Source organism: Crocodylus siamensis, chromosome 7 (genome assembly GCF_052110815.1).
Source record: "Crocodylus siamensis isolate JL-2025a chromosome 7, ASM5211081v1, whole genome shotgun sequence".
In the NCBI taxonomy this organism is placed as follows: domain Eukaryota; kingdom Metazoa; phylum Chordata; order Crocodylia; family Crocodylidae; genus Crocodylus; species Crocodylus siamensis.
In genome coordinates this window covers 9,362,368-9,387,833 of record NC_143401.1, presented here as the reverse complement: position 1 = coordinate 9,387,833, position 25,466 = coordinate 9,362,368, and the positions used below count along the sequence as shown (strand labels likewise).

Below are 25,466 nucleotides of genomic sequence, written 5' to 3'. Positions count from 1 at the left end.
AAATTCTCAGCAGCATGGATCTGGAACATTTGTGAATCTTCAGATTAAGCGCCTGGATACAATATTTACATCATTGTAGGTCACGTGCTTTTTGTAACCATCCTGGGATCCTGACTAGACAAATAAGTAGCTTATCACTGGACAAGAGAACCTTGGCTGTCATTACTGCTTAACAACAAGGGAGACAGTAGCAGCCTACTGCACTGAGCAACACAGGAGATCAACTGCAGAGAAAACACCTACATGGGTGCGATTTTGGACCAGAAAAACCTGACAGGGGTTCCTGGGCCACTCAGTCTAGTCCCTGGATTCACAGGCAGTCATCTAACCAAGGAGTCCCCCAAATCACTACAAACCCTCACATGCACCAATACAAATACTGCAAACACCAGCACAAGGGCTCTGCCATGTCCTGAGACCGCAAAAACGAGGAACTGGCCGATTAATAGATGTTTAAAAGATCCTTGGAAGTGGACCATGCAACACACTAACAGAGGAAGACAAAAACCTCTGTCTGTGTCTATTTGACCTAGCGAAAAAACTCCTTCTTGACCCCAAATCACACGTATAGTTTTACTTCTGGCTCTTCTGGAGGTAATTCTACTCTGGATTGGGTGATAAAGTTACCCTAGCATACAGCTATGTCATATGCTTTTTAAAAAAAACCCAAAACCACACATTCATTTAACAGTCAAATACATCAGTACACAGACGCACAAAATGCTGTATGTTATTAATTGCCCAAGAGAACTCTGAAATTTAGGATTCTTCCATACATGATTTCTTGTGACCAAAGTCTTTGAAAAGTTAGTGCATAAATTCCTCCAGTCATGGGTGCATCATACTAGGACAGCTTCTCTTTTAGTTTTTGTTCCCTGCATACTAACCTAAAATATTTAGCCTTTTCTTAATCAAATATCAATGCTTTTGTTTCTGGCAGATAGGAAGGGAAGAGATAGGAGGATGCTTCTATACACATAAGACTTATCTGGAACAAAGCAACAACACTTCAGTTATGCACATTAAATCAAACTCTATCAGATCTTACATATTTAGTAAATTCAAAGTCAAGAAACTCACAGTGGCACCTTCAAGTGACTACTGTTCTCTTAGGCTGAAGGATCAGTTAGTCCAGAATTTTTTATCCTTGTGGAAAAGATCAAGGAAAATATTTACGTACATGTTCTTTTAAAAATATGAAAAGAAACAGATTTCTTGTGCTTTATTGTATTTAAATATGAAGCTTCTGCAGGTATTTTAACACTGCTACCAAATGCACGGAAATAACAGTCCCTAATTCATGTACAAGTAAAAATCAAAATAAAGCTTCTGTAACAAAAATAGAATTTACTGTACAATAAACCAAAAATGGGTGAAAAATTGTAATTTATTGAAACTTGTAACTCAAAAAATATAAGATGCTGTAGTGTACAATATGTTACACAAAGCACCATTAGGTGCACATTCAAGTCAAGTAAGAACTCATCTCCCCCAAACCCTGGTACCCTAGTACTTGTTCCATATACAATCATGCATGTTTACTCTGCAAGAGGAAGCCCCCAGTATTCGGATGTGTTAATTAGCACCAAGAACAGTACAGTTCATCATTTAAAACAAAATAAAACCAGGGAGCTAAATGAACTTGGCCAATACTTTTGACAGATATTATACATTCATGGAATTAAACAGCCTAACTAACCTAAACAGTTTGTGTACTGTACCAGTTTCTGTTCTAGGTTGCAATTCTCTCTATGTAGCAGTAGTGGAGGCAGTATGTTCTTAAACAAAACTTCTTATGTACTTCCCACACAAAGCTCATCTGTCTTTTTTGTTGGAAACAAGTCTATAAGGGGAGTGGAAAATTTGGATCTTTCAAGGACAACTACTGGTCGCAAGTAATGAAGCTGTTTTAAGGCAAGGTCTCCACAGTCTGTTAATGCCTTGTCCAATATGGCCCGCAAGTTGTCTAGAGAAGGGGCAGATGGCGACTCCGATATTAAAGGCTGGATTTCCGTAAGCTCTGAATGATTATTTGGGGGTATGCTCACTTCCGGATCTCTCTCACTCCCCAAACTATTAACTGCCTCATCTCTTTGACAGTCTCTCTCACTCTCTAAGTCACCATCTGTCTGAAATGACTCAGGAGACTCCCATTCAACAAGTTCATCGAAATCATCATCGTCATCCTCTCTTTCCTGGCTTTCTTGAATAAATTTTAGAAATGAAGATTCAAATCCCATTGGTTTAAAGGATTTTAAATCAAAGGGTTTGGGCAATGAATGCTTCTGAAACTTGTCTCTTGTACAGAAGGAATTTCTTTTAGAATTCTGATGAATCGAACAGTGGTGCCAATCTTCTGTGACCTTCTCCCTTGGTAACTCCAACTGCAAATTGGTAAAATATTCACCATTTTCTCTTCCATTGTTTTCAGACAACCCTTCTGTTTTACACAAAGGTGGCTCAGTTATGCTATCTTCTTCAAAACTGGGTTTTGAACTGTGGTCATATTTTAGAGTGTCTGAATACAAAAAGGCCTCTGTATCAAAACCCTCACTAGTTGCTGAGCAGCTGTTTTGATTTTCTTTGTCTGTATCTGGATGATCATAATCAGTATCTGGAACAAGAGGTTTTATGCCTTCTTCGTCTTCCTTCCAATTAATTTCAGTATCTGCTGGATTTTCCTGTTTAAAGTCTCTCATTTCTTCTTGGCTTAAACAGACCTCTGTTTCTGAATGGGATTCATTTTTAATCATTGTACCACATTTCACACAAACTACAAGTTTCTCAAACTGCTGTTCTATATAATTACTGGTCAGCTGGTGTGTACGCTTATAATGTCTCACAATACTACTTTCCAGTTTAACTACAGACAGACACCCTTTGACTATGCAGGGATACTGGTTCTGGTCAGCTTTCTCTTTACACATTTGCAGGGCTTCCTCCCTGGTTTTAAAAATAATGGGATGCTTTTCCTTATTTTTGAGAGCTTTTTTGGATTTGTCTTTTACCTGCCTCTCATTCTTATTCTCCTCATAGTGATCTGTCAAATAATCTTGTTCATTGTTATCATCATCTTTCAGCAGGTTATCTTGCTCCTCTTTCCGATTTCCAAAGAGTCTATTGTAGTATTCCCGATGTCTGAAATATACATGCTGAGAGTAACGACTGTAATTAGTGAAAATTCGGTCACAGCCATTGAAGTCGCATTGGATTTCAAAATCTTTGTTTATTTTTTCTTCATTGGCATGTTCTTCCATCAAGTGATGTTTTAACTTGTTAAAAGTGTAAAATACAGCAGGGCATTGATGATGGTTACAAGGAAACCTTGCAGATTCCATTTCAGAAAGCACTTTTTGATCCTCCAAATTTTCATTATGAAAGTCACTACAATGTTTAGCAAGAGCCTTAGAACAAATGAAACGTTTATTACACTCTTTGTGTTTGCATGCAAATATTTTTTTACATTTGACAAGTTCCCTTTTTGTTCTTGCTTTGTCTTTTTCTAAACAGAGCTGCTCTTTATTATACTGGTGTACAGTTCTATAATGACGAATCAAGCCTTTCTGATTGGTAAAGGCAGAATTACAACTTTTATGAATACAATGAAACGGTTTGTGGTACTTATGCAATATATAACATAAGTTTCCTTTGGCAACTGTTCTTTTACTTCCTCTTCCTTCTCTTGCTTCCAGTTCTTCCCTGTGGCTGTCCAGAGAAGTCATGTTAGAGGGTTTTCTAGTTACATTACCATCTATTTCTTCACTGGACTCCACATCGGTTTCAGAACTACACTCTTCCTTTTTAGGATGGCACAGCTCAGTTTGCTCAGGTTGTTTAGCAAGTTCATTTTTATCATCGCAGAAAGTAGGTGTGGGTACAGAGTCACCCTCTGCACATGTGTTTACATGCTCACATTTTTCACTGGCAAATATTTTGTGATTTACCTTCTCATTGCCAATTTGATGCTTGTTTCTATAATGAATTCTAAGGTGTGTTTTTCTTGTAAATGATCTTTGGCAAATATGACATTTAAATGGTGAATAGCGATGTTGAAACATATTTAGCTGAAGAACCATTTCCTTTGAATAATTATGTTTTCTAACATAATGCATTAAGAGAGCTTCTCTGGTCACAAACTCACATGTACAACCTTGATGTTCACAGAAAAATGGTTTAGCTGCCAGCTGTGTAAGATACTGGCTAGGTAAGTTGTCTTGTTGCTCTGGAAATTCTGAGGTAGATTCATCTCCTGATTTAGGGCATTTGGCTTCATTTGATGAAAATGAATTAAACGACCCTGAAAAATGCTTGTGTGCTAAAGAAGAATTTGCAATGTGAACATTGGAATTTTTTAGGCTTAAATGTTTCAAGCCCAACAGAAGTTCTAACATGTTATCGTCAGTACTTGCCATTTTAGGACGTTCATAAAAGGAAGATTCTGGGGAAGAACAAATCATTTCCTTGAAGCTGATCTTTTCTTTAGAGTCTATATTACAATATACATTTTCTGGAGAGTCAACACTTGAGTCTGAATTATGCCCTAGGTCCACACTGATGTCACCAGCTGTTTTGCTGTTTTCAGCATCCGTGACTAGACTGAGAATGTCTCTATTTTTGATCCCCATCTTTTTTTTAGATTTGAAGTGGTATGGATGAGCCCTTCGAAGATGTTTTTGCATACCTTTGGCATTTTTATATGTTGAACCACAGCCTTCAAAGCCACAAGAAAATTTTTTTCCGTCAAAGCAAACTGCTACGTTGGAAAACTGCTTTCCATCCATCAGTTTTGAGAGAACACTTCCCTGGGATATCAGAAAACTTGGAACTCTCTGATGGTGGTCCACTGCATCAATCAACAAAGGAGACCCTTCCTTTTTGTTCTGTACAGGAGATGTGCTGAAGCTCTCAAAATGCACGCTGCAGTTGCTTTCACTATCTATATCTTCATTGTCAGACAGACTTTCCTCCTTAATCTCTGGGATATCTTGAGAACCTGCAGGCTCCACAGACAACGTACTATTTTCATGCAGACTGGAATTATCTGATTGTTCGAGCAGTTGGGTCTCAGGAAGATAACTACATTTGTCTCCTGAAATATGTTCAAGTTTAACTGTGTCCTTCACTTCTCCATTTGCTACTGTAACATCATGCATTGCAAGGTGGTTCTGAAATTCTGTTTTTGAATAATAGAACTTTTTGCAACCAAGAAAATTACACGTGTATGATGCATCCCTAAAGTGCTGCGCTTCATGGTGGTAAAGCTGCCCCAAATCACTGAAAACAATGTTACAGCCATTCAACTCACATTTGTAACGTAGATCGTCATGCGTTTGTTTGTGATTAAGTAATTCATTAACTGACCCAAATCTAGCATAGCAATCCATAGAAACACACATATAAGGCTGAGGACCACAGTGCACTTGTTCATGCTCCCGCAGATGAAAGGAAGTCATGAAGTGTCGTCGACAAAAAGCACACTTCTCTCTCCTGTTTTTCATATCCAAGTAGTGTTTTGCATTTTCATCATTGTTTTGATGTTCAGCTTTTAGATGTACACTAAGGTATTTAAATTGCTTAAATACTCTTGAACAGTCTGTGCCAGGACATGGATATATGTCTCTGTCTTCCAGGTGGCAATTTTCTAATTGGCTAAATGTGACATATTCCTGTGTGTCACTTCTGGACTTTTCCAATAGCTGGAGCTGTTGCTGCTGGCTTTCCTCTGGTACTGCACAAGGGCTCCTAGGGGTACTTGTTTTTTGTAATGATTTATCTTTTTTCAACAAAATTTTCTTTTTAGGTCTGTGTGTTCTACTGGGTGGCATTTTAACATGTTCCATTACATGTGGTACAAAAATGTCCTTTCTCTTGAACTTCTTTGTACACACTGGACATGTATAAATGCCATCTTCCATGTGCATCTTAGAATGATGTAGTATTCTAGCCTCTATACATTCCCTTTTGCATAGCACACAGAAGAATTTGTACTGAAGCCATCTCTGGTACCTTTCTGAAGAGCCAATTGGCTTTTTCACTCTTGCTTTGTCTTTAGAGAGACCAGTTGCATCTCTTCCTTCATAATATTTATGTTCTCTAGTCTCATCACAGTCACTTAGAAAAGTTTCAAATAGGTCAGTTTCATTGAGTGACAGATCAAGGCAACTTGCATCATCTTCAGAATCAGAAGCTTCTCTTCCTAACAGCTTAAGACAGTGTCGTTTTAAAGTCTTCCAGTCCCAGAATTCAGGATCAAATGGCCAATAAGCTTTTAAAGCCAGCAGAAGCTCACAACGGAGAGAATTTGGAACAGGTGCATTTTCTTCATCAAATTTTTGATCTGGTTGCAAGTACAGCTCTTCCAGAACGCTAAAACCACTGAAAGTTGGCTCCAGTAAGAATTCAGTGAGCTGGCATGCTCTTCTAACTTCAAGGTCATCTGGTAAAAGGCATGCAATTGTTTTACATACAGATGTTTTCATTTCATCATTTCCATTTGATCTGATCTGAAGAGCTCTCACACACAATAAAATTGACACAGCAAGACCTGCTTCTTCTGCCTGCGTGGAAAAACAAACACACAAAGTTACGACCCAATTATTTGCTAGATGCATTCTTTCCAGAATCACACTATTTGGAACAACTCTATACATAAAACTACAAACCAAGACACTTATTATAGTGCTCAATATTTGTCTGTACGTAAGAAAAGTTAGTGCATTGTTAAGTCAGACTGTGAATTTAAAGCACTACCTACTCCGCAGTAATTCCTCATATACGAAGGAATTTGATACTAAGTGCACACCCAGAGTGTCTACACAGGGAGGTGTTAGGGAGTAACTTCTGCATTATAGTTTCCATACCGATTTCTTTTTGTTAAGTCCTGAACACTGTAAACAATTTGAGAATAGAAATGCTTCCAAAATGAAGAAGGCTGGGAGTTAATACCTCAAGTACAGGGGAATGTACTTTACAATTTGACAATATTTTAAAGAATGACACAAATAGTATGTATCCATAGGATATTTTAAATATTCAGCGTATTTCTAAACGAACACGAACAATGATTTTCTGGAAGCAGAGATAACTGTGTTTTCAGGTGTAATTTCTTAGAGCCATCACTTATCTAAGAAAAACCATTTACATTTAATTGGGAAAAACATTGTGATAACTAGACACCAGCTATTTAATACTGACACTATACTTTTAAAGACACACATACATGATCCCTCTCCCCCCATTTTACACTATCCTTTGGTCTTGATTTCTCTCTGTGCTATTCTTTACCAAAGGTTTTTTATTTATTTGAGGGCATGAGAATTTGCAAAGGCAAGGACGCACAAGTCAGTAAACACCAGGTCATTCATTTTGTCCCTATGCAGAATATATTACAATACAGACAACTAGGTGATCCAGAGACTCCAGGCCCCATTATCTGCATGCAGACTAAATGATATTTGGTGAAAGAAAAATGTTGAATAACTGCCCCAAATTTAAGTCATCTGCAGGCCTTGTTCCTGCTCAGCGTTCAAATCCTGCTCCAAAAAAAAGATGTGTGTGTGGGGGGGAGGATTTCTCAGATTTTCTTAGTTGTTTTTTTCTATTGCACTCATACACTTCAACATTTGAGTCTCACTTGCAATACAGAATTTACCTTTGCAATAGCCACCAGCCCACTGCAGGTAAAGTATAACAATATAAATAAGTTCTTATGGTGAATCTACTGTGAACATTTAAAAAGGCTATATTTAATAAAGGTGTAATTCTACAGGTGTGGATACTCATTTTCAACATGTAGGTCAGTGAAAACTGAATGGATACTTATAAGGATAGTAAGAAGCATGCGTCTAAGTCTCAGCACAATTCTCATACTTGAATAAATTTCCTGCTCCAAACCACTGAGACATTCAAAAGTTACCAGAACACACTATCATTAGCAACTAACCAATTTTCCCTACCCTACCTTTATATTCAAGCAGTGTTTCATGACTTTTGCTCCCCCAAAAATCTAACCCAATGCTGAGACCAAGCCTGTAAAATTTCAGTGTGAACAGTTCAAGATCAAAATAAGAAAAGGAAAGAAAGGTTAGCCTGCCTCACTATAGTTATAACATCATTGTTTTATTTGGGTCTCCTGCTAAACACATAAATGCAGTTTTTTACATCCTCATGCAACATCTTTCAGTTTTGTAATTTTTTTCCTCATCTACAGAGCCCTACTTGTTCAGAGTTAGGGTGACCAGAACTGAACGAGCTACTGACTTAGAAAAATAACAATTTTTCCAGAGTTATTTTTGATCTTACTATTAAACTTGTCATTGTTTGCCTTTATAATACTGCTGCATAAATAGCCAGGGTGAGCTCTTAATAGAAAATGCAAAGAAGGCACAGGTGTAAGAAGAACTTTGCCTCAGTCTTCATAAAACATGACAACTAACAAAAATTATATAGACAAAGAAAGGGAAAAGCTGAGGGAGACCAGGAGAGGACTTTTGCTCAATCTGAATGCATTCAAGGGCCTGATGAACTTCGGCCCAGGACACTAAAGGAACTGGTAGAACAGATCTTAGAGCACTTGGCAACAATATTTACCAAGTTACAAGAGCCAGGTGAAGTACCAGAAGATTAAGAAAAGAACCAATATAGTGTCGCTCTTTAAAAGTAAGAGCAAAAAGGAGAACCCAGGGAATTATATATTGGTCAGCTTGACTTCAATGCTAGGGAAGTCACTGTGGCAAACTATAAAAAGTCTATCTGTAAACATCTGTCCTGGGTCCAGTGCCATTCTACACTGTCATTAGTGATCTGGATGGTGGAACAGAACGCTCCCTAAGCAAATCTGCAGGGAGCAAAACTGGGAAGGACTGCAAACACTAGATCAGTGGTGCTCAATCTTTTGGCCCTAGAGGCCAGATGAATAGTGCAGGGCCAGTCTGTGGGACAGACTGGGACTGGAGGCCTGGCACTAACCCCTCCTATGCTAAGACTGGGTGCTAGGGGGCCAGCCCTGCCCCCTCCCACATGCTAGGATCAGGCATCAAATCTGGTGTGCAGGGCTCAAATGAGTCCAGAGAACTGGTAGCGAGGGAGCAGTACCAAAGCTCCCCTGACACCAAATTTCTGGGCCTGTGGGGTGCCCCATGGGCTGGATTTGGCCCAGAGGCCAGAGGTTGAGCACTGCTGCACTAGAGGAGAGGAGATTCAGAAATGTCTTGAGGAACTGGAAAGCTGGAGACTAAAATTGGTGGCAAGGGAAAAGTGTGCATGGAGCGTGGAAGGAAGAGCAAGAAACACTGACTTTAAACCTGTGGTTTCCAGAGTCATTCCAACACAGCAGCTCTGATAGCTGTACTAACCAGCCACTGCTCAGCCCACAAGAAGCTCTGTGATCCAGATCTGCCTCATGAAGCCAAATAAGTTGGACACTCACAGATTGGACAAACACGTGTACAGAATGGTTTAGATAGGAATGATCCTGCCTTCAGCAGGGGCTTGAACTAGATGACCTCCTGAGGTCCCTTCTAGCCATAGCTTTGTATTGTGCATGGTTAGAATAATTATGCTCAGATATCTGCGTGGTTCAAATTAATTCAGAAACTAACTAAATGTATGGGTGGCTCAAGTTGCTTTTTCCACTGTGCATTATACCTTGCACCTGCAAGTGAAATCTTTTTTTTTTTTTTTTTTTTTTTTGTCATCATGCTCTTTGGCTTTAAGTTCCATACTGAGGTTGAAGACTTCTCTACCCTTGGCTAAACCTAGTCCACTGCACTTTCTGCAAGATTTACGAACATTGTTCAGCACCTTTAAGTTCATCATAGGTACTAGGGCTAGCGTTTAAAAAAGGAGAGGCACACATTTATTAAGCTTTTGGGGCATTTTTTTTTAAAAAGAACTCAATACATACTCATTTCAACACTGACCTTATTTTAAAGGTTAAAGAATGTTGTGCTGTTGCATATTTATTTTTTTGTCGAGGAAAATATTAGTTAAGAAATCCAGGTACATGGACTGAAAACTACAGTATATTAAACAGGTCTCTCTCAATTGTATACAAGAGCAAGTCATAGAAAATAAGGACTAGAAGGGACTTTAGGAGGTCACCTAGTCAAATCCCTTGCTCAAAGCATGATCACCTCTATTTAAGCCACCTGGACAAATGTTTGTCTATACTACATTTACAACTTTCCAGAGAAATCACAGAAAATGACTAACTAACTGCTTAACTAGGTTGGGATTATGACAGAAATTTGAATTAATGTCTTACAGCCTTCACTCAGTTAAATTATTAGCAAAACAAAGCTGCAGAGTGCAGAACATATTACTTACTTCAGACTGAATGACTCTTATCAGGAAAAATAAGTGTTGTAGTGTCTTGGCTATGATGCCAAACTGCCGACATCTCTCCAAAAAGGAATCTAAAGAAGGGTCAATTCTTTTTTGCAACTTACTCCAGAACAGAGTCAGCTCCCTGTGAAAAGAGTTCAAAGCAGACTAAATATAATGCAAGATAATGGTGGTGGGAGAAATTTGTCACAAGTCTAGCTCTGAAAGGTGATACCATTTTATTGACTGCTGCAGTATGCCACACTTTTGTCAGGTTATTAATAAAGTCTCCCTTCTGCAGGTAGAACCATCATGTCCTATAAGTGAAGAGATCATATCCATTCACAGCTATGTGGACAAACCTGTTTCCTGTTCAAGCGTGGAGGCATTAGGTACTTTAAAAAGGTAATTCTCCCCCAACTCACCTTCACTTTTTAAGTTTACATCTCCAAAGGTAGCATTTTTTGCTCCATGCTAAGTGCTGGGTATATTTTTCAAGCACAGGGTCTCACAACCTGTGCTCTTCAATTTGAGAAATTAAGATACTTTTAATTTAATTACAGAATAACCTTATTTCAGGAAGCATTTCATTCCTTCCTGAATTTTGTTAAACCAACTTCAAGTAAAAGTAGAGCCACAGCTAATAGGGAAAGTGATTAAACAGTGCTTTTTAGACTCCCCATGCACCAGATTATTCTTAAAATCAGGAGTTTGCAACCCACAATTTGCAGCATGTTGACAAATTAAGGTCCAGCCATTCAGCTACAAGCTATGGTTTTTCTGCTTTAAAAACACTGCTTTTCTACTCAACTGGAACATAGCAGCATCCCTGTGCATCTGGCTGGAGAATCAGTGCTCTTTCAAATAAAAGCCACAGAAGTTAACTGGAACACCTCAATGGCACCATGCAGCTGCTTACTGAACTATAACCCCCCACACGCTCACAAACCCTCACCTTCACAGGGTGTTAAGGAACCTAACCTCACAAAGAGGTTAGGCTCTGCTGCATTGTACAAGTGCAACAATTTCTCTCCCTCCCCCCACACAGGCTTTAATATTTCAGTTTTTCCACACATCCAAACATGCTTCTTGTCCATTTCTGTTTTTCCTAAAAACTAAAAAAACACTATAACTTGAAAACTGAGTAAGATGACTAAACACAGTAGTAATAACTGCCATTGTGCTATTAGAATGAGATTTTTGTTGTGCAATTAAGCATAGGCAGCAAGGTGCATCTTAGTACAGGTTCTACTGCAAATGAAGCCAAAAGGAAGGAAGATTGCTCACACTCTTGAGGAACCTCAAGATGTTGGATAAGAGAACATGTGGCAGCCACTGACTGGAGAATGGCGGGCTAAGAAAACCACAAGCCACTCTGACTGAGCTAATGCATGTCTTCATGTAGCAACTCCAACAAATGTTCCATTATGGTGTGAACTGGAGGTCTTGAAAGACCGAAAAATTTTGTAGAAACCCTTTCAAAAATCAAAATCAATTAAAAAAATTCAAATAGGAAGCCATAGTGTCAAAAACTTTCTTGACCCCACTGCGGTCTTTGAGTTCTTTGCGGATGACCTGGCTCTATTATTTTTTGGTAATCAAAAAGTAAGAGAAAGCCAAGAGCTTACAATTTCTGAGGGAGCCCTCAAGTAACGAGGCTGTGAACCTATGGTGGAGAGAACTGAGTCCAGATGAAGCACCCTGCATCTGTGCTGCTGGTCTCAGACTTGCTCACCCAGAAAAGTCCTGGGGTCTTCAGTGTGGTTAAAAGGAGGCTGTGATACCAGAACAAGCCTCAGGTCATGTCAGCAAGATCATCCTTACCAAGACTTGCATCGTTTTGCAGAGCATATATGGGATCAGAAGTACCAAGCAAAGTCATACAAAATGACTCCTGACCACAGGATGAGAAAGACACTGCATTCGGAAACTGAACAAAGAACTCCTCCGGAATAAAAATATTAGCATTTTCTGATGACACTGAGACAGAATCCAAATCTAAGGAACTCTGCAGATGTTAAGCAGGTCCTGCCGCAAGTTTAGGAATGACTAAACAGAGATGGAACAGTTATACTTCAAGGAGATTTTCAGGAGAATAGATCACTTGCAGCCAAGACTGTACATTAGGGATGAATCTGAGTGCACACAAAAAGCTATGGACAAATGTTCCTTTTAACTACTTTAAAAAGGAAGAGGGAGCTGCCACTCAGGAGTGCACATTAACTGCTATGATGCAACTGGTAGGGGTGTGTGAAAGCCCCTATTCAATTCGGATTTGGCCAGAATTGGGCAGCGATTCAATTCGTTGATTCGGATCACCGTCCCCGATTCAATTTGGCCGAATCCAAATCTGAAGAGTCAATGCTGATTCAGACACAGACATGGCTTTAAAAGTTTTTTCTACATACCTTGAGGTAGCAGGCACAGCTTGTGATCGCTGTGATGCTGGGGTGGATGGAGCATCCCACAAGCGTGCGGGGGGGGCCCTCCACGTGCTTGGTGGCAAACCCCTGAAGTACTTCTGGTGCACTTCTGGGTCTGCTGGGGAGCATGCTGGGGGGGCATGCCTCCCTGCCTCAGCGATCGGCCGCAGGGGAACCCCCCTAGACCCAGGAGGCACCAGTTACTGAGCCGGGAGGGGGGCCCTCTGCATGCTCCCCAGCGGACCCAGAAGTGGACCAGAAGTGCTTCTCCTCCACTTCTGGGTCTGCTGCCAAGCATGCTGGGGGGGCCCCCTGCACTTTCGTGGGATGCTTCATGCGCCCCACCATCACAGCACTCAAGAGCCCCTGCTACCTAGAGGTATGTAGGAAAAAAAGAATTTAAAGCTGTCTATGTCCAAATCTCCGAATCTCTCCAAATCAATTTGGAGAAATTAAAGGGTCCTCTGATTCGATTTGGAGATTTGGCCACCAAATCGGGCTGAATCTCCACCAAACTGAATCGGGGACCGAAGCTTTGCACAACCCTAGTAACTGCCATGTTGGCATGCTCCTATAGCGATCAACGTAGCCAACTAACTGATACTTTAATCCTGAAACAGGCTTAAGAGTTGCAATATTTCTGCTATACTTGTAATTATGGAAGCAGCATAATTACTGAAGCAGTAAGATTACTGATGAGCTGTTATGTATCATTTGATATCAACAGTTATACAGAAAAAACTTAAGTCTATCTATACCTGAAGTAAGGACAGTAAAGTTAGGGCTGAATGTGGAATCCATCCAACCTTAGGGCATCTTACACACATTGTCACTTCAGAGGAAAGATGGCAGAAGCAGTGCCCAAAGATGTTATGCACACTCTTCACAAAATGAAGTTGCAGAGACATCTAACCCCCCTACTATTACACCCTTAACTGAGAAACATTATTTAATTGGATCATCTCTGGTTACTGAGAGTCAGGTTTTGATGTGGTTAGCATAAACTAGAAAAGAATAACTAAATGCTGCTTATAAAAGAAGAGATTTATGCATTGGGTAAATATATCCATTTGAGATCCCTGAAATAGCATGTCCAGCCTCAAGAGAGACCTATATTCAAGCAGTACATTTCTTGTCTGCCTATCTTTCAGATGCCAACTGCTAAGTCAGCTGTTTGGTCTGCTTTGGTAAAGGCCATTCTCCTAATTAGTATCTGTACAGTTCCTTCCACAACAAACCTAAGGAGGCAGGAAAAAGTAACTTTAGGCTTTTTTTTTTTTTTTTTGAGGAAGCCCAAGAGCAAAAATTCTCATCCAGATGAAACACCATCCTCTGCCAACTCAAAAAAAGAAAAGGTAAAAGAAGATTCTCTTGGATAGAGTGTTGTGTACATGCTAGGCATTATTCTTCTAAATTTCCTCCCTCCATGACAATTTTTCCAATTTTCACATGCAAGGAAGACCTCAGTTTCCTCATCTATAAACAGGGATCAGAATGCTGATTTCTGGAGGAAAAAAAAAGTCCACTAGACAGTATGAGCTTCAGTATGGATTACACAAACTTAAGGACCCTGGGCATCTACTTTTGTTGCTCGCCTGTGCTGATGTCTATACCTCCATGTCATCACTACCACTGCTATCCATGCTGGCTAGTTTTAAAACAGGAGCGGGTACCCAAGATTCAATTATACTTTCACTTCCTGTGTAGACATACCCTTCACAGGAATATATTATATTTTAAACAAGGTTCCCAAGACAGCTATGTGCTTATTCTCTTCTTGGCCACTATTTCCCCATTGCCCAAACATGCAGAGATGGAAAGGCTGCATGTCATTTCCACGTATATAAGACATACAAATCTAGCCTTAAATTTTGGGGAATAAATGTTGCACTTGCAGTTTCTTCAAAAACTTAGTGCCAGCATTCTGCTTTCCAAATTCCCCCTATTTGAAATACAGGCTAACCTGAAGAAGTGTTTCTTAAAATGACACTGTGTTTAGGGGTGCACACTCACAGTATACTCATTCAAACTTGCATCTTCCATAGCAACCTATCAATTTCTTGTGCCTCTAATGGCTTGAGAAGCAATTAAAAAAGACAGCTGAATTAAATCGCTCCTCAACTTTAATTCTAGAGTAAGCAGAAGCTTGGGGAACCCCAAACAGGCACTGCTTATAGGACATTTCCATGATCTCACTTCTGAATCAGGAGTCTCTGTACATGTTCACACTCCTAAGAACAGCATGTAACCATGCACAGACTTTTCGGGGAGTGACTTGAGAAAGTGGCACTACTCTGAGAATTCTAGCTGGGTAGTTTCTTAAGGTCCCCCCCCACCTTTTTATATTCATCTGAAAATACATAATCCAAAAAGTTAACTTATTAGATACACATGGTATCTAATATACATATGGTTACAGAACTTAAGAGAATCTAACATAACACCTATGTGATCCTGTTCATCACATCCTGCTTTAGCCTTTTAAAATGTCACTTTTACATTTTACCAAAGGCAGCCTTTGTTGTTGCAATGTTGATAAACTATTCCTAAGAAATGGATCCATTACTTACCAGGAACAATAAATATTTGCAGTTTGAAGTTGATGAGTCAGGTATGTTGTACAAAGAATAAATGCCGTGTTATCTTGTCCCTCAGATTCCAAATTACATATGATGTCTAGTACTTCCTTGCAATCCACCTTTGCAATCTGTAAGAAAACACTTTCATATGAAAATGTGCAGTCTGAGGTGTTAAAAAAGATATTTACCTTAAGAACATATTTGACCTTTGCATTTTTTTTTCTACTTGCAAATATGTTCATTTTCTTGTAGATGAGTGAACATTCGGGTGAAAACAAAAATACTTAAAAAAAAAATAGTTCTGGAACAAGCTAGTTTTAAACATTTTCATTAATGCCTAGGTCTCCTACCAGTTTGCAAAGAAAAATGTTAAAAAAGAAAGGGTTCAGAAAAGGGTCACAAGAAACTACTCCAATTCTGGGAAACCCTCTTTGCAGCAAGGCTCAGTAGCATTAGCTATTTAGTGTTTCTGAAAGAAAAGACAGTTTGCAGCTTGGGATCAACAGGGAGATGATATTTTATACCAAAAGGTTCTAAACTGAAACACTGCAATTTTATATATTTTTGCCAGTTTTAGCGCACAGAATGGATGCTGAGATAGAACTATCAATCACCCCCTCCCCTCCACTCACTGCATGCAAGCCAGGCTTTAAACTAAACAGACCACATGGCACAGAAAGCCATGAGGGAGATATGTTAAGTACAGAGGACAGGCATGCGTGCATTATCCCTGTTTTAGAGAGCTACGGCACGCAGATTAAAACCAACTTTTTGGAGAGGTCTGTTAAATTCTGAAGCTCCTGGGGAAATGCTTACTGCTTGATTTTTGGAGTATTCAGCATTTCTATGGGACTTTTCAATAACCCTCACTGGCTATAAGAAGTGCTGTGCACAAGAACAACCTGCTTTTTCAGCAGGAAGGTAAGGCCATTTGCCCAAGGCTACTCAGTGAATCAGTGACAAAGCAGGAGTAAAATTCAGGATCTCATGAATTATGTCTCTGTGCTTCTGCTTTCAGGTTATGTTGCCTTAACTAACAAAGGTAAGTGAACACCTGCAGTTCTCACAGGCTTTCACTGCAGCTAAGTGCTATGTAATTCTGGAAATCATGCCCCAGATGTCTCAAATTGGGGACAGTGAGGAAACAAGCACAACTGAAATAGATTTCAGTGATCTGCTCAGCACCATACAGAAAGCTCAAGAGAAACTAACAATTTAGATTGAGGCAGTCTTCCTTTCTCTTCCTGGAATCCCTCGCATCATTCCAGGAACCTTCCAACTTCGAGTCAATGAGATCTTAGTTTCTCTCGCTCCTTACTCAGCCCCAATCTGTTCTCTGAGTATTATCTATTCATCTATGCACTGAATGCGGCAGAGGGTTGTGAGGGGAGGAAATGAGGTAATAGATGGAAGCAGTATGCAATCACAATATATAAGCACAAAGAAGCCAATATTAAGGGGGGGGGAAGGTTGCAAAGGCAGCTTTAATTATGGCATTTAACTTGAGAATTTGATATGGCAAATCTCAATATTCTCTTGAAATAGTTTTGCCAAATAAAACTTTGTTCAGGCAGGTCTCAGGTACTTGGATAAATGTATGCATTCATTTAGATTATTTCTGTGCAAGTGAAAAGCCTATATCTTTACAACTGGATACATTGTGATCTTTTCATAATATACCCATTTTACCCCTCTACTTCTCCCTCCAGTTACTTCTATTGCATTTATTATGGAATGAGTGTTACTGTAACAGTAATGTCAAAGTTGAACTAACAGATGCATCTAACAAAAATCTAACATTTCCCAGATATTAGTGTGATTTTCCAGAATACTGAATATTTGTCTTGCCATGATTTCAAGTTGTGCTTAATTCCTATACTGTTATGCTATTGTAAACAGTCAGTGATCCAGAATCACCTTAAGCCTAAAATGTGACAAATTTTTACAAGAAAATATGATTTTTATCATTTGATCAGTACATTTACTAACAGATCCTCTCTCTCAGCAGAAAGTGGAAGCAAGTCACTGGAACAGATGTACGGGCACAATTGAGATAAAATATTTTATGGGTTTCTCAAATCTAGAATCCTGAACAGGTTTTTAATGGTAATGACAACAGACCCATATGGATGCCCCTATGGAAATAAGCATCCTTTGACAACAAAAGGGAGCAGGGCTGAGGGAGATGGATACTGGCCTACAAAGGACAAAGCCCTGGATTCTCACCCTTGCCCCTTAGCACAACAGAAACTATTTTACTGCTCTGTCACTTTTATGGAATGAATATTGAAATGCAAGGTGCAGAACAACCACTGGGGACAGCAGTCAGAATCCCAGGCCCTGTCCCTTTGAAGGGCATGTCCAAAGTACCCCATCTACAAGGCTACTAAGCTAAAAAGGAGGAAAAGGACCTTCCTTCTTCTCCACCAGGAAGCAACAACTAGTAGCTTTTCTCTGACCACACCAACACCCACATGTAGGTAATCCTATTCCACCACTCAGTTTACATATCCATAATGGAGCATTCCGAGTATACTCAGCATGTATAGCCATACAGTTGGAAATGGATATAAAAATCTGGATAACCACCAACCTGGTGTGCAAGGTTTTGCATAAGAACAGCATTCCATATGGCTTTGTACTACGCTACTGTAATGAAGAAAACCTGATTTCAACAGCTATTACTCACAAAATCTGCTGATGTTTTAAGTTTTACTGTTATTTTGCTGCCCAAAACATTAAGAAAAGAAAAAGTGGTTGAAAGTTTTACACAAGTCACATTTCCTGAAGTGTGGGAAGCTTGAAGGACTAAGCCACAACAGGAAGAAGATATGAACAATAAGATAGCTAGGCATTAACTATCACCAGCTAGGAATGTCGAGTGGGAGACTGCAATTTGTTCTATTTTCCTGAGCAAAATGTTCAGAAATTGCATCCCTACACCTCTGCTTCATGGCTGTTCTTTCTAGCATTTCATTTAAAGACAGAAACACAAGAAACAGACGCATGCTTCTTCCAGGTCCCTCCCAGCACAATATTACTACCTACTCTGCTCATTTGTTTAATCATAGGATCCTGAGACTATGGAACTCAATGGTCACTTTGGTTACAATCCCTAGAGCTGGTAAAAGGAAAGGGTCAGGACCCTACTAGTGATTCAGAGCTTCACCTACACTTACAGGTAGAGACCACTGTTCAAATCTTTTAATATGACATTGATTTAATTCCTTAGCCAGAAGTTTTCAAGTTCTGTAGGAAAGCCAAGGGAAAAATATATTTTATCAATATTTCCAAAACTAAACAATGCTGCCATCCATTAAAACAGAATCTTATTAATTTTTCTGCAGTAGCTTGATCTATAGAAGACTCAGAAAGAATAAGAGAGAAACGGTGATGTGTGAGGCAGCTGCAGAAGGAAGGGAAGCGGTCTCTCTTGAGGCACCATAACTCGTGAATGTCTAATGGTTGTACCGAGGAAGCACAGGATGTACACAATGTCACAGATTTGTCTGATGAACCAGCTTATGCAAGACTTATAAGCACAATGGCCGACCTGGCCGGAAGCTACCCAGAGAAAGCCAGCAACATTTCTGCTCTCTCAAAAATAGGGAAGAAATATTTTGTGCCTGGCATTCAATGAAACCAGCACATCTACCATCTGAAATCAATTTTCAGAGACAACAGAAGAAACAGTAACTAGCTTTAATTATTGCCCTCTTTAAGACTGTTTCTATAATGTTTTCTTAGGAGGGTATCTAAGCTGCTGGTTTTTCAGTCTCCAGGGTCTGAATACCCACATGTAATAACAGGTGCTAAATATTTTCTAAGCACCTCACAAGTGCTCCAATCTCTCTTCGCCTGTGGGAATCCCACAGGCTGTGCAGTGTCATCTTTCTATTCTGCTCTGGAAATTTTAAGTAAAGAAACAAGCACAGAGAGATCAAGTGTGCCACTCGCTAAATGGTTAGAATGACATTATGTGGAAATAATGAAAGAACACACAAATCTGTCACAAAACAGTGAATTTTGTTTTAGTGCCCAATCCCAACCATTCATCAGACCAACTAAATGGTTGGAAAAAAGTTCTTTGCAAGCTTTTGGGCATAAACCCCCTCCCCTTCTTCAGGCACTGGGAGACTGCTCCTGTTCCTGAGTTCTTCAAGGTAGAAAAGAAGCTAGAGAGTAAAATAGAAGTCTGTGAAGATGCAAGTGAGTGGAAGTTTGGAAGACAAAGGGTAGAGATAGGAGGGGAGGGAAAAAGTGTAAAGGAATGCAGGTCCTCACACTTTTCCCTCCCCTTCCCCCCAGGCATTGGGACCTGCATTCCTTCACACTTTTTTCTCTCCTCTCCTATTTCTACCCTTTGTCTTCCTAACTTCCACTCATTTGCATCTTCACAGACTTCTTTCTACCTTGGAGAACTCAGAACAGCAGCAGTCTTCCAATGCCTGAGGGAGGGAAGGGTGTTTGCGCCTGAAAGCTTGCAGAGAACTTTTCCCCCCACTATTTAGTTGGTCTAATAAAAGAGATCACATCTACCCAAAGAACCTTGTTGGCCTATGTCCTTAGACCAACGCGACTACAACCAGCAACCCTGCAATCCCAACCATGGTTCTCTATGGATACTGTTATACCTGCTGATTTGTGATGAAGACTTTCAGCAAGTTATTCTGTAGGCCACTGCCACCACAGTGACCTTGTGTATTATTTACTACACATTATTTGCAACTGGTTCTGAATGCAAAAATTACATTTTCTCACTTTTAAGATGCTCATCACTGAAACATGAGTCTCACCCAAGTAGTTAATATTCACAACCTATGCAATATGAGTGCACTATCTCCATTTTACAAAGCGGGCAGAGGAATATATTATATTCAAAAGTATGCATTAAATTTTGTATGCCTACTTAGATGCCTAGGAGTTTTTCATTATTTTTTTTCCATAGTATTCAGCATTATAGAGCTCATTATAAATGGGAGCTCTGCTCTGAGTACATAAACAGTTGATAATTTTTTTTTTTGAGATTTCTCAGTTGGTCTAATAAAAAGGTATCATTTCTGAACCAAGAGTCCTGGAGTTTTGCATTTCTTAACAGTTGGCTCAGCACTTTCACAAACCAGATACATCTCTGGCATACTTGACAGCAACTGCAGAATTCCCCCCGGGAGTGGCTTTGCACTGGGTTTCAGGTTTAGCATTTGCTAGTGGAAGCAGGCAAATGGGGCACGTTCGAAAGAATCCTTCTCTTGGAACGCCAGAGTTAGTTTGCATCACATTCCTAGTGAGCCAGGACTAAGAGGGGATGAGACAGCATGTTTTACAGAAGTTTACCAGCAGAACAATGATGAGACTCAGGAATCTTCAGTTGTAAACCAGAGTCTGCAACAGGGTACTCTTATGGACAGTACTTTTTCTATTTCTTACTAGAGTGATTACACTGGAACATAAGGAGAAGAGGAAACTCTTGGACCAGATCCTGTCCAGGCAGTCACAAGCAGTTACATAATTGACATTTCTCTAAAAAGGCCCACAAGACTATCCAATCTCTCTCCTCTAACACACCACAACCATAAACTATCCTCCAACAGTCTTAAGATCTGTAGTACCAATCACCCTCCTCCCCCAATAAAACACCAGAGCTTTCAAAAGCCAAGATGTACAGGCAGTCCTCAGCTTGCAACGTTTTGCATTTACAATGTTTATAAATTGACACCCTGTTTCAACTTTATGACCTCAGTTTCGACTTTACAACGCTTTACAATGCTTGATCCAATGCGACGCCACGTCAGTGAACAAGTTCACTGCATTGCTCAACTCCCTGGAGAACATCTGTCCAAACTTCCTTAGACACTTTCTTTAAGAAAGCAGACAAGACCGCAGAAAAACCTGCAGCCAAGACTCCTGAGAAGACTCCAGACAGGACACGACTGCCAGGCAGCTGCAGTTGGTCTGAGCTCAGGGCTAGTGTCAGAGTCACCTGCTCCCCTCTCTGCTCGTCTTATATTTGAGTAAATATGGTAGTATATTATTTTACTCTACTGAGTAAAAAAAAAAAAAATAGAAGAAAAAAAAATCCATAAAAAAATTCCATATAAAACAAAATTATTTTTGATCAAAGAAAAGTTTAGGTCACTAAGAACATCTGATCCCAAAGTTACTCAACTTTTCCACTTTTCTGGTTGTTACCAGAACAGTAACTTCATTTACTTGAATTAGAAAAGGTTCAGTATCACCAACAAAAAAAGAACACACTGAAGGACAGACTCAGATTTAAACTTAAGACACTGGGAAATTTTAAGTCACAAACTCATCATGCAGACTCTCTGCCCCCAATCAAAACACAAGTTATGAAGTATAACTCATACACGTCTCTAGCAGTAATTAAAAATATGTTCCGACTGTAAGCTGCAGAATCTTTATATCAGTTTTAAAATTCTGCTGCAATTACTATCTTTTCTCTATATACCCAGTTTGTTAAAAAAATCCTTAACATGTGCACTGTTTTATTACTAACCTCCTTAATGGAGTCTTCATTAGGCAGCATAGAGCACACACAAGTGATGTAAGCCTGACGAAAAGATGAGGCATTTGGAATTTCTGGAGAATCTGCACACAATTTTGATAAGACTGTAGCTTGTGGGATGCAGTTTGACTTCATCAAATGTTTTATTCGCATCTGCAGAAAGGAAGGCCCTTCTCGTGTAATCAATTTATTAGCTAGGAAGAGGAAAAAAAAAAAAACAAACTTTTGAGAACACACAAGTTTCACTAGTTTACAACTGGCACTTTTCTGAAGTTATTCTAGCATATTCATACAATCTTGATATAAAAAGAAATTGGGTGATGCGTGGTCAATATCTGGAAGAGAGCTTCTTGTGAAACTCTAGATGTCAGCAACTCCAGCATATTGTTGGGAATACTGGCAGGGATGCCACTGCTTAGATGCTGTAATGCTTTGAACAGAATATCAGAGGAAAAAACTTAGCAGTTGTGCTATTTCTATCTTCATTTTCTGTATTTTCATATTTTTACCATGACTAGAAGACCAAGCTCAATAAAATAAAACCAAACAGAATAGATGCGTTAAAAAAAAGTTTAAAAACTACCCAAATATACAAAATACGTTCTTTAGTAAAATGTTACTTTTTGTGATTCTTTACAGGAAAGCAGGGATTCCAAATATATTAGGCACACATTTTAAACCTACTTAATATTAGAGATTAAATGTCTGATCAGTCTTACCCCAAAACATCTGGCAATACTGTTACCAACCCTAAGAGTACAAAGTAATCTTAAGTAACAACACTATTTTCATTAAAAGATTAAACAAAATTTTAAAAATACCAAAACAAACAAACAAACCACAAACACACATCACGCTTCCCCCTTTAACTTTTGGTGACAGAACTATTTTTATTCATGCTAAAGAATAACCTGGTTGAGAACTTCAGACTGGCTTACTCTGGTTTCCCAAATGAAGAATCTGTTCTCGCTGTATTTAAATAACTGGTAAATGAATGAAGTGATGGCGCTATTTTTACCTTCAGAAAAGTAAAGCACTTTTACCCAGAGCTGCATGAACATCTATGGACTGGTCTTTGGACAAGTGCATAATCCATTGGTTTCCCAAACCTTAACTTATTTCTGAATGCCCAAGATTCTGTCCCCCCCAAAAAAATTCCCCATACGTGAAGTAAGTCTCCTAGGACAATAGAAATGTATACTGCACATCTTTGCTCTCAAAGGGAAAGCGTACTCCATTCAACTGCATAGCCTTACACCCAAAAAAAGGTTATGCATTTATGTGGCTTATGTACTTAAATTGGCATGCAGACTACTAGAGCTTGCTACAATACAAGCAATAGTCACTGTGTTATGCATTAAGCAAATTCTGCACTTGTCCACCATGTGAATAAGAGTATGGACAAATATTCCTTTAAAGTGCTTCAACTCTTGCTCTGATATGAAGTGCTTCAGCATTGTACAGATGTGGTTTATGATGCAGCCAAACTTTGCAGCTAGGTAGCTTGAGAGGAGGTATTTTAGGATCTCTTTCCATCCGAGTCTCCAGAGGCCCCTAGAGACTGCTGAGTGGAGAGGACAGTGTCCACTGGCTGTTTGTACTCCCAGCTTGTGACAAGCCTGCACTGCCGCTGAAGGCCTGGTCAGTTCCAGAGGTGCCACGATCACCCTGAGGAGCTAGGAACAGCTGCTTACCACCTCTGTTCCCTGCAATCTCTGACTGAGCAGATCCAGAGGTGATATCCTTCTTATTCAGCATGGGGTGGTGAGTCATGGCCTACATGGGTATGCTTTGCAGCCTCTTCCAGTTCATGTACCTGGTGGCAAGGCAACACAGGACCATTGGAAAGGTTTCCCCTTGAGATGTACTACCTGTTCTGCACCACCAACTACAGGGGGACTGATGATGACTCCATACAAGACATAATAGAGAACAGCCCTCTTGTGGATAGGACAACCTGCAGACCACGTATGAGAACTTCTGGGACAGGGAGAAGAGAGGCAGCTGGTAGGAGCACACAGTCTAGGGGATATGGGATGATAAGCAATGGCAGCAGAATCTGAGAATGAGCTGTGCCACCTTCATGAAGAACTGTGCAAGGCACCAGCATGATGGCACCCTTCACTGTAAACAGTGCCTGACTACTGCCATCTGGTCCATGATCAGCAACTCTGGGATGAGTTGGTCTATAGCAAGATCATCCACGCAAGAGGCGTGCCCATCATAGCTCAGAGTATATCAAATACAAGGGCTATTTTATTACGCTGCCAGGTATCATGGACCACCATGGACAACTTACTCATATGAACACCATTTAGCTGGATACAAGGGTATTTAGGAACTGCAGCCTGATGACACAGGTAGAGTTTGCTGGTAAAGTTGCAGGCAGAGGTGAAAGGCATAAACAAATTCCCCTTTACTGCTACTTGGCAAACACAGAATATCTGCTCTCCATGTGGCTTGTGGAGCCTTACACTAGGCACGTGGATTCAAGGAAGGACGTTTTTTAACTAGTGGCTAAGCAGCTGCTTCAGGTTCATGAAGTGCACCTTTGGGTACCTTGAGTGCCCCCCCCCCCACTTCCCCTTCACCCCCCCCAAGCACTAGTAGTGTGTCTGGATGCCTCTTACTGCAAGCTGCCTTGGATAGTTATTTCTATCTGCATTCTCCACAACTTCTGCAAAGCCAGGGGGGGAGTCTTTCTGGAGGACTGGGCAGAGAAAGCCTGGCAGCTTGAGAACCATTACGCTGCAGCAGAGGCCAAGCCTTTATGACACAACAACCATTTGGGCTTTCATTTTCATCAGTGACACCCTGGCTATCTGCTTTCTGCAGCGCTGGGCTGTAGAGCAAGAGGACCTAAGCAAATGAAGATTGAAAGGCATGAGGCAGATCCAACGATGGTTTTGTGAGCCTAAAGAACTTTTTATTCAGCAACAGAAATGGTCAAGAACTTTTGTTTTATTAAGAGAACAACAAAAATGTACTTTACAAACAGGAGGCAGGGAAAATGAAGGGTGCTTTTTCAACTGTTGGTTGGGAAGGGAAGGGGCATGGCAGACAGTTAAACTATATCCTGTCACTACTGAGGCCTCCTCAACAGATGCCTCGGGAGGACTGGGGTGCAGTGGCATGGCAGCATGCCACCACGTTGACTGGATGGGTTAGAGGGATTCAAGTGTCAAATTGCTGCTCTTTCTACTGATCAGAACTGTCAAAGAGTCTGTGGTGCAGGGGAGTTTCTCCAGACCCCAACACCATAAAGCACAGGCTTTTGAATTTGAGCTAGTGTGGGGATAGGCGCTGGGGGTCCCAGTACTAGAGAAGCAGAGGCATGGAAGGGCTATGGAAAGCCACATCCGCATGTGGTTGGGAATATGACTGGATTAGTTAACCAAGGACCTGATCTCTGGACTGCTGTGAGGACAGAAGGCAGCTCTGGGCATCACAAACTGGAGAACAAATGCATGGCCAGAGGATGGGAACTGAACCCCATGGAGTAAAGATCTTGTTCTGGGTAAGGATTTGGTGAGAATACAGGGGTAACCCTACAATAGTTGGAGGTTGGGCTGGCTGGAGGGGGAGGACAAAGGGTGTTCCCAAGGTACTGCTGTC

General features: G+C 40.2%; 1 protein-coding gene across 3 annotated transcripts in view; it reads right to left on the bottom strand.

Annotated features, from left to right (window-relative positions):
• Positions 1 to 1,244: 1,244 nt before the first annotated feature.
• Positions 1,245 to 25,466, bottom strand: part of RLF (RLF zinc finger) — a 56,791-nt gene continuing 32,569 nt past the window's right edge. For 2 of the 3 annotated variants that reach the window (XM_090057759.1, XM_090057760.1), the window contains 4 exons: positions 21,843 to 22,045; positions 15,317 to 15,453; positions 10,327 to 10,468; positions 1,245 to 6,557 (listed from right to left, as the gene is read on the bottom strand). In XM_090057759.1, the coding sequence (XP_089913885.1) occupies positions 1,794 to 6,557; positions 10,327 to 10,468; positions 15,317 to 15,453; positions 21,843 to 22,045 (5,246 nt within the window). In that variant the 3' untranslated portion in view covers positions 1,245 to 1,793. Of the gene's footprint in view, positions 6,558 to 10,326; positions 10,469 to 15,316; positions 15,454 to 21,842; positions 22,046 to 25,466 lie in introns of those variants that run through there. The other variant, XM_090057761.1, reaches the window with a different exon arrangement.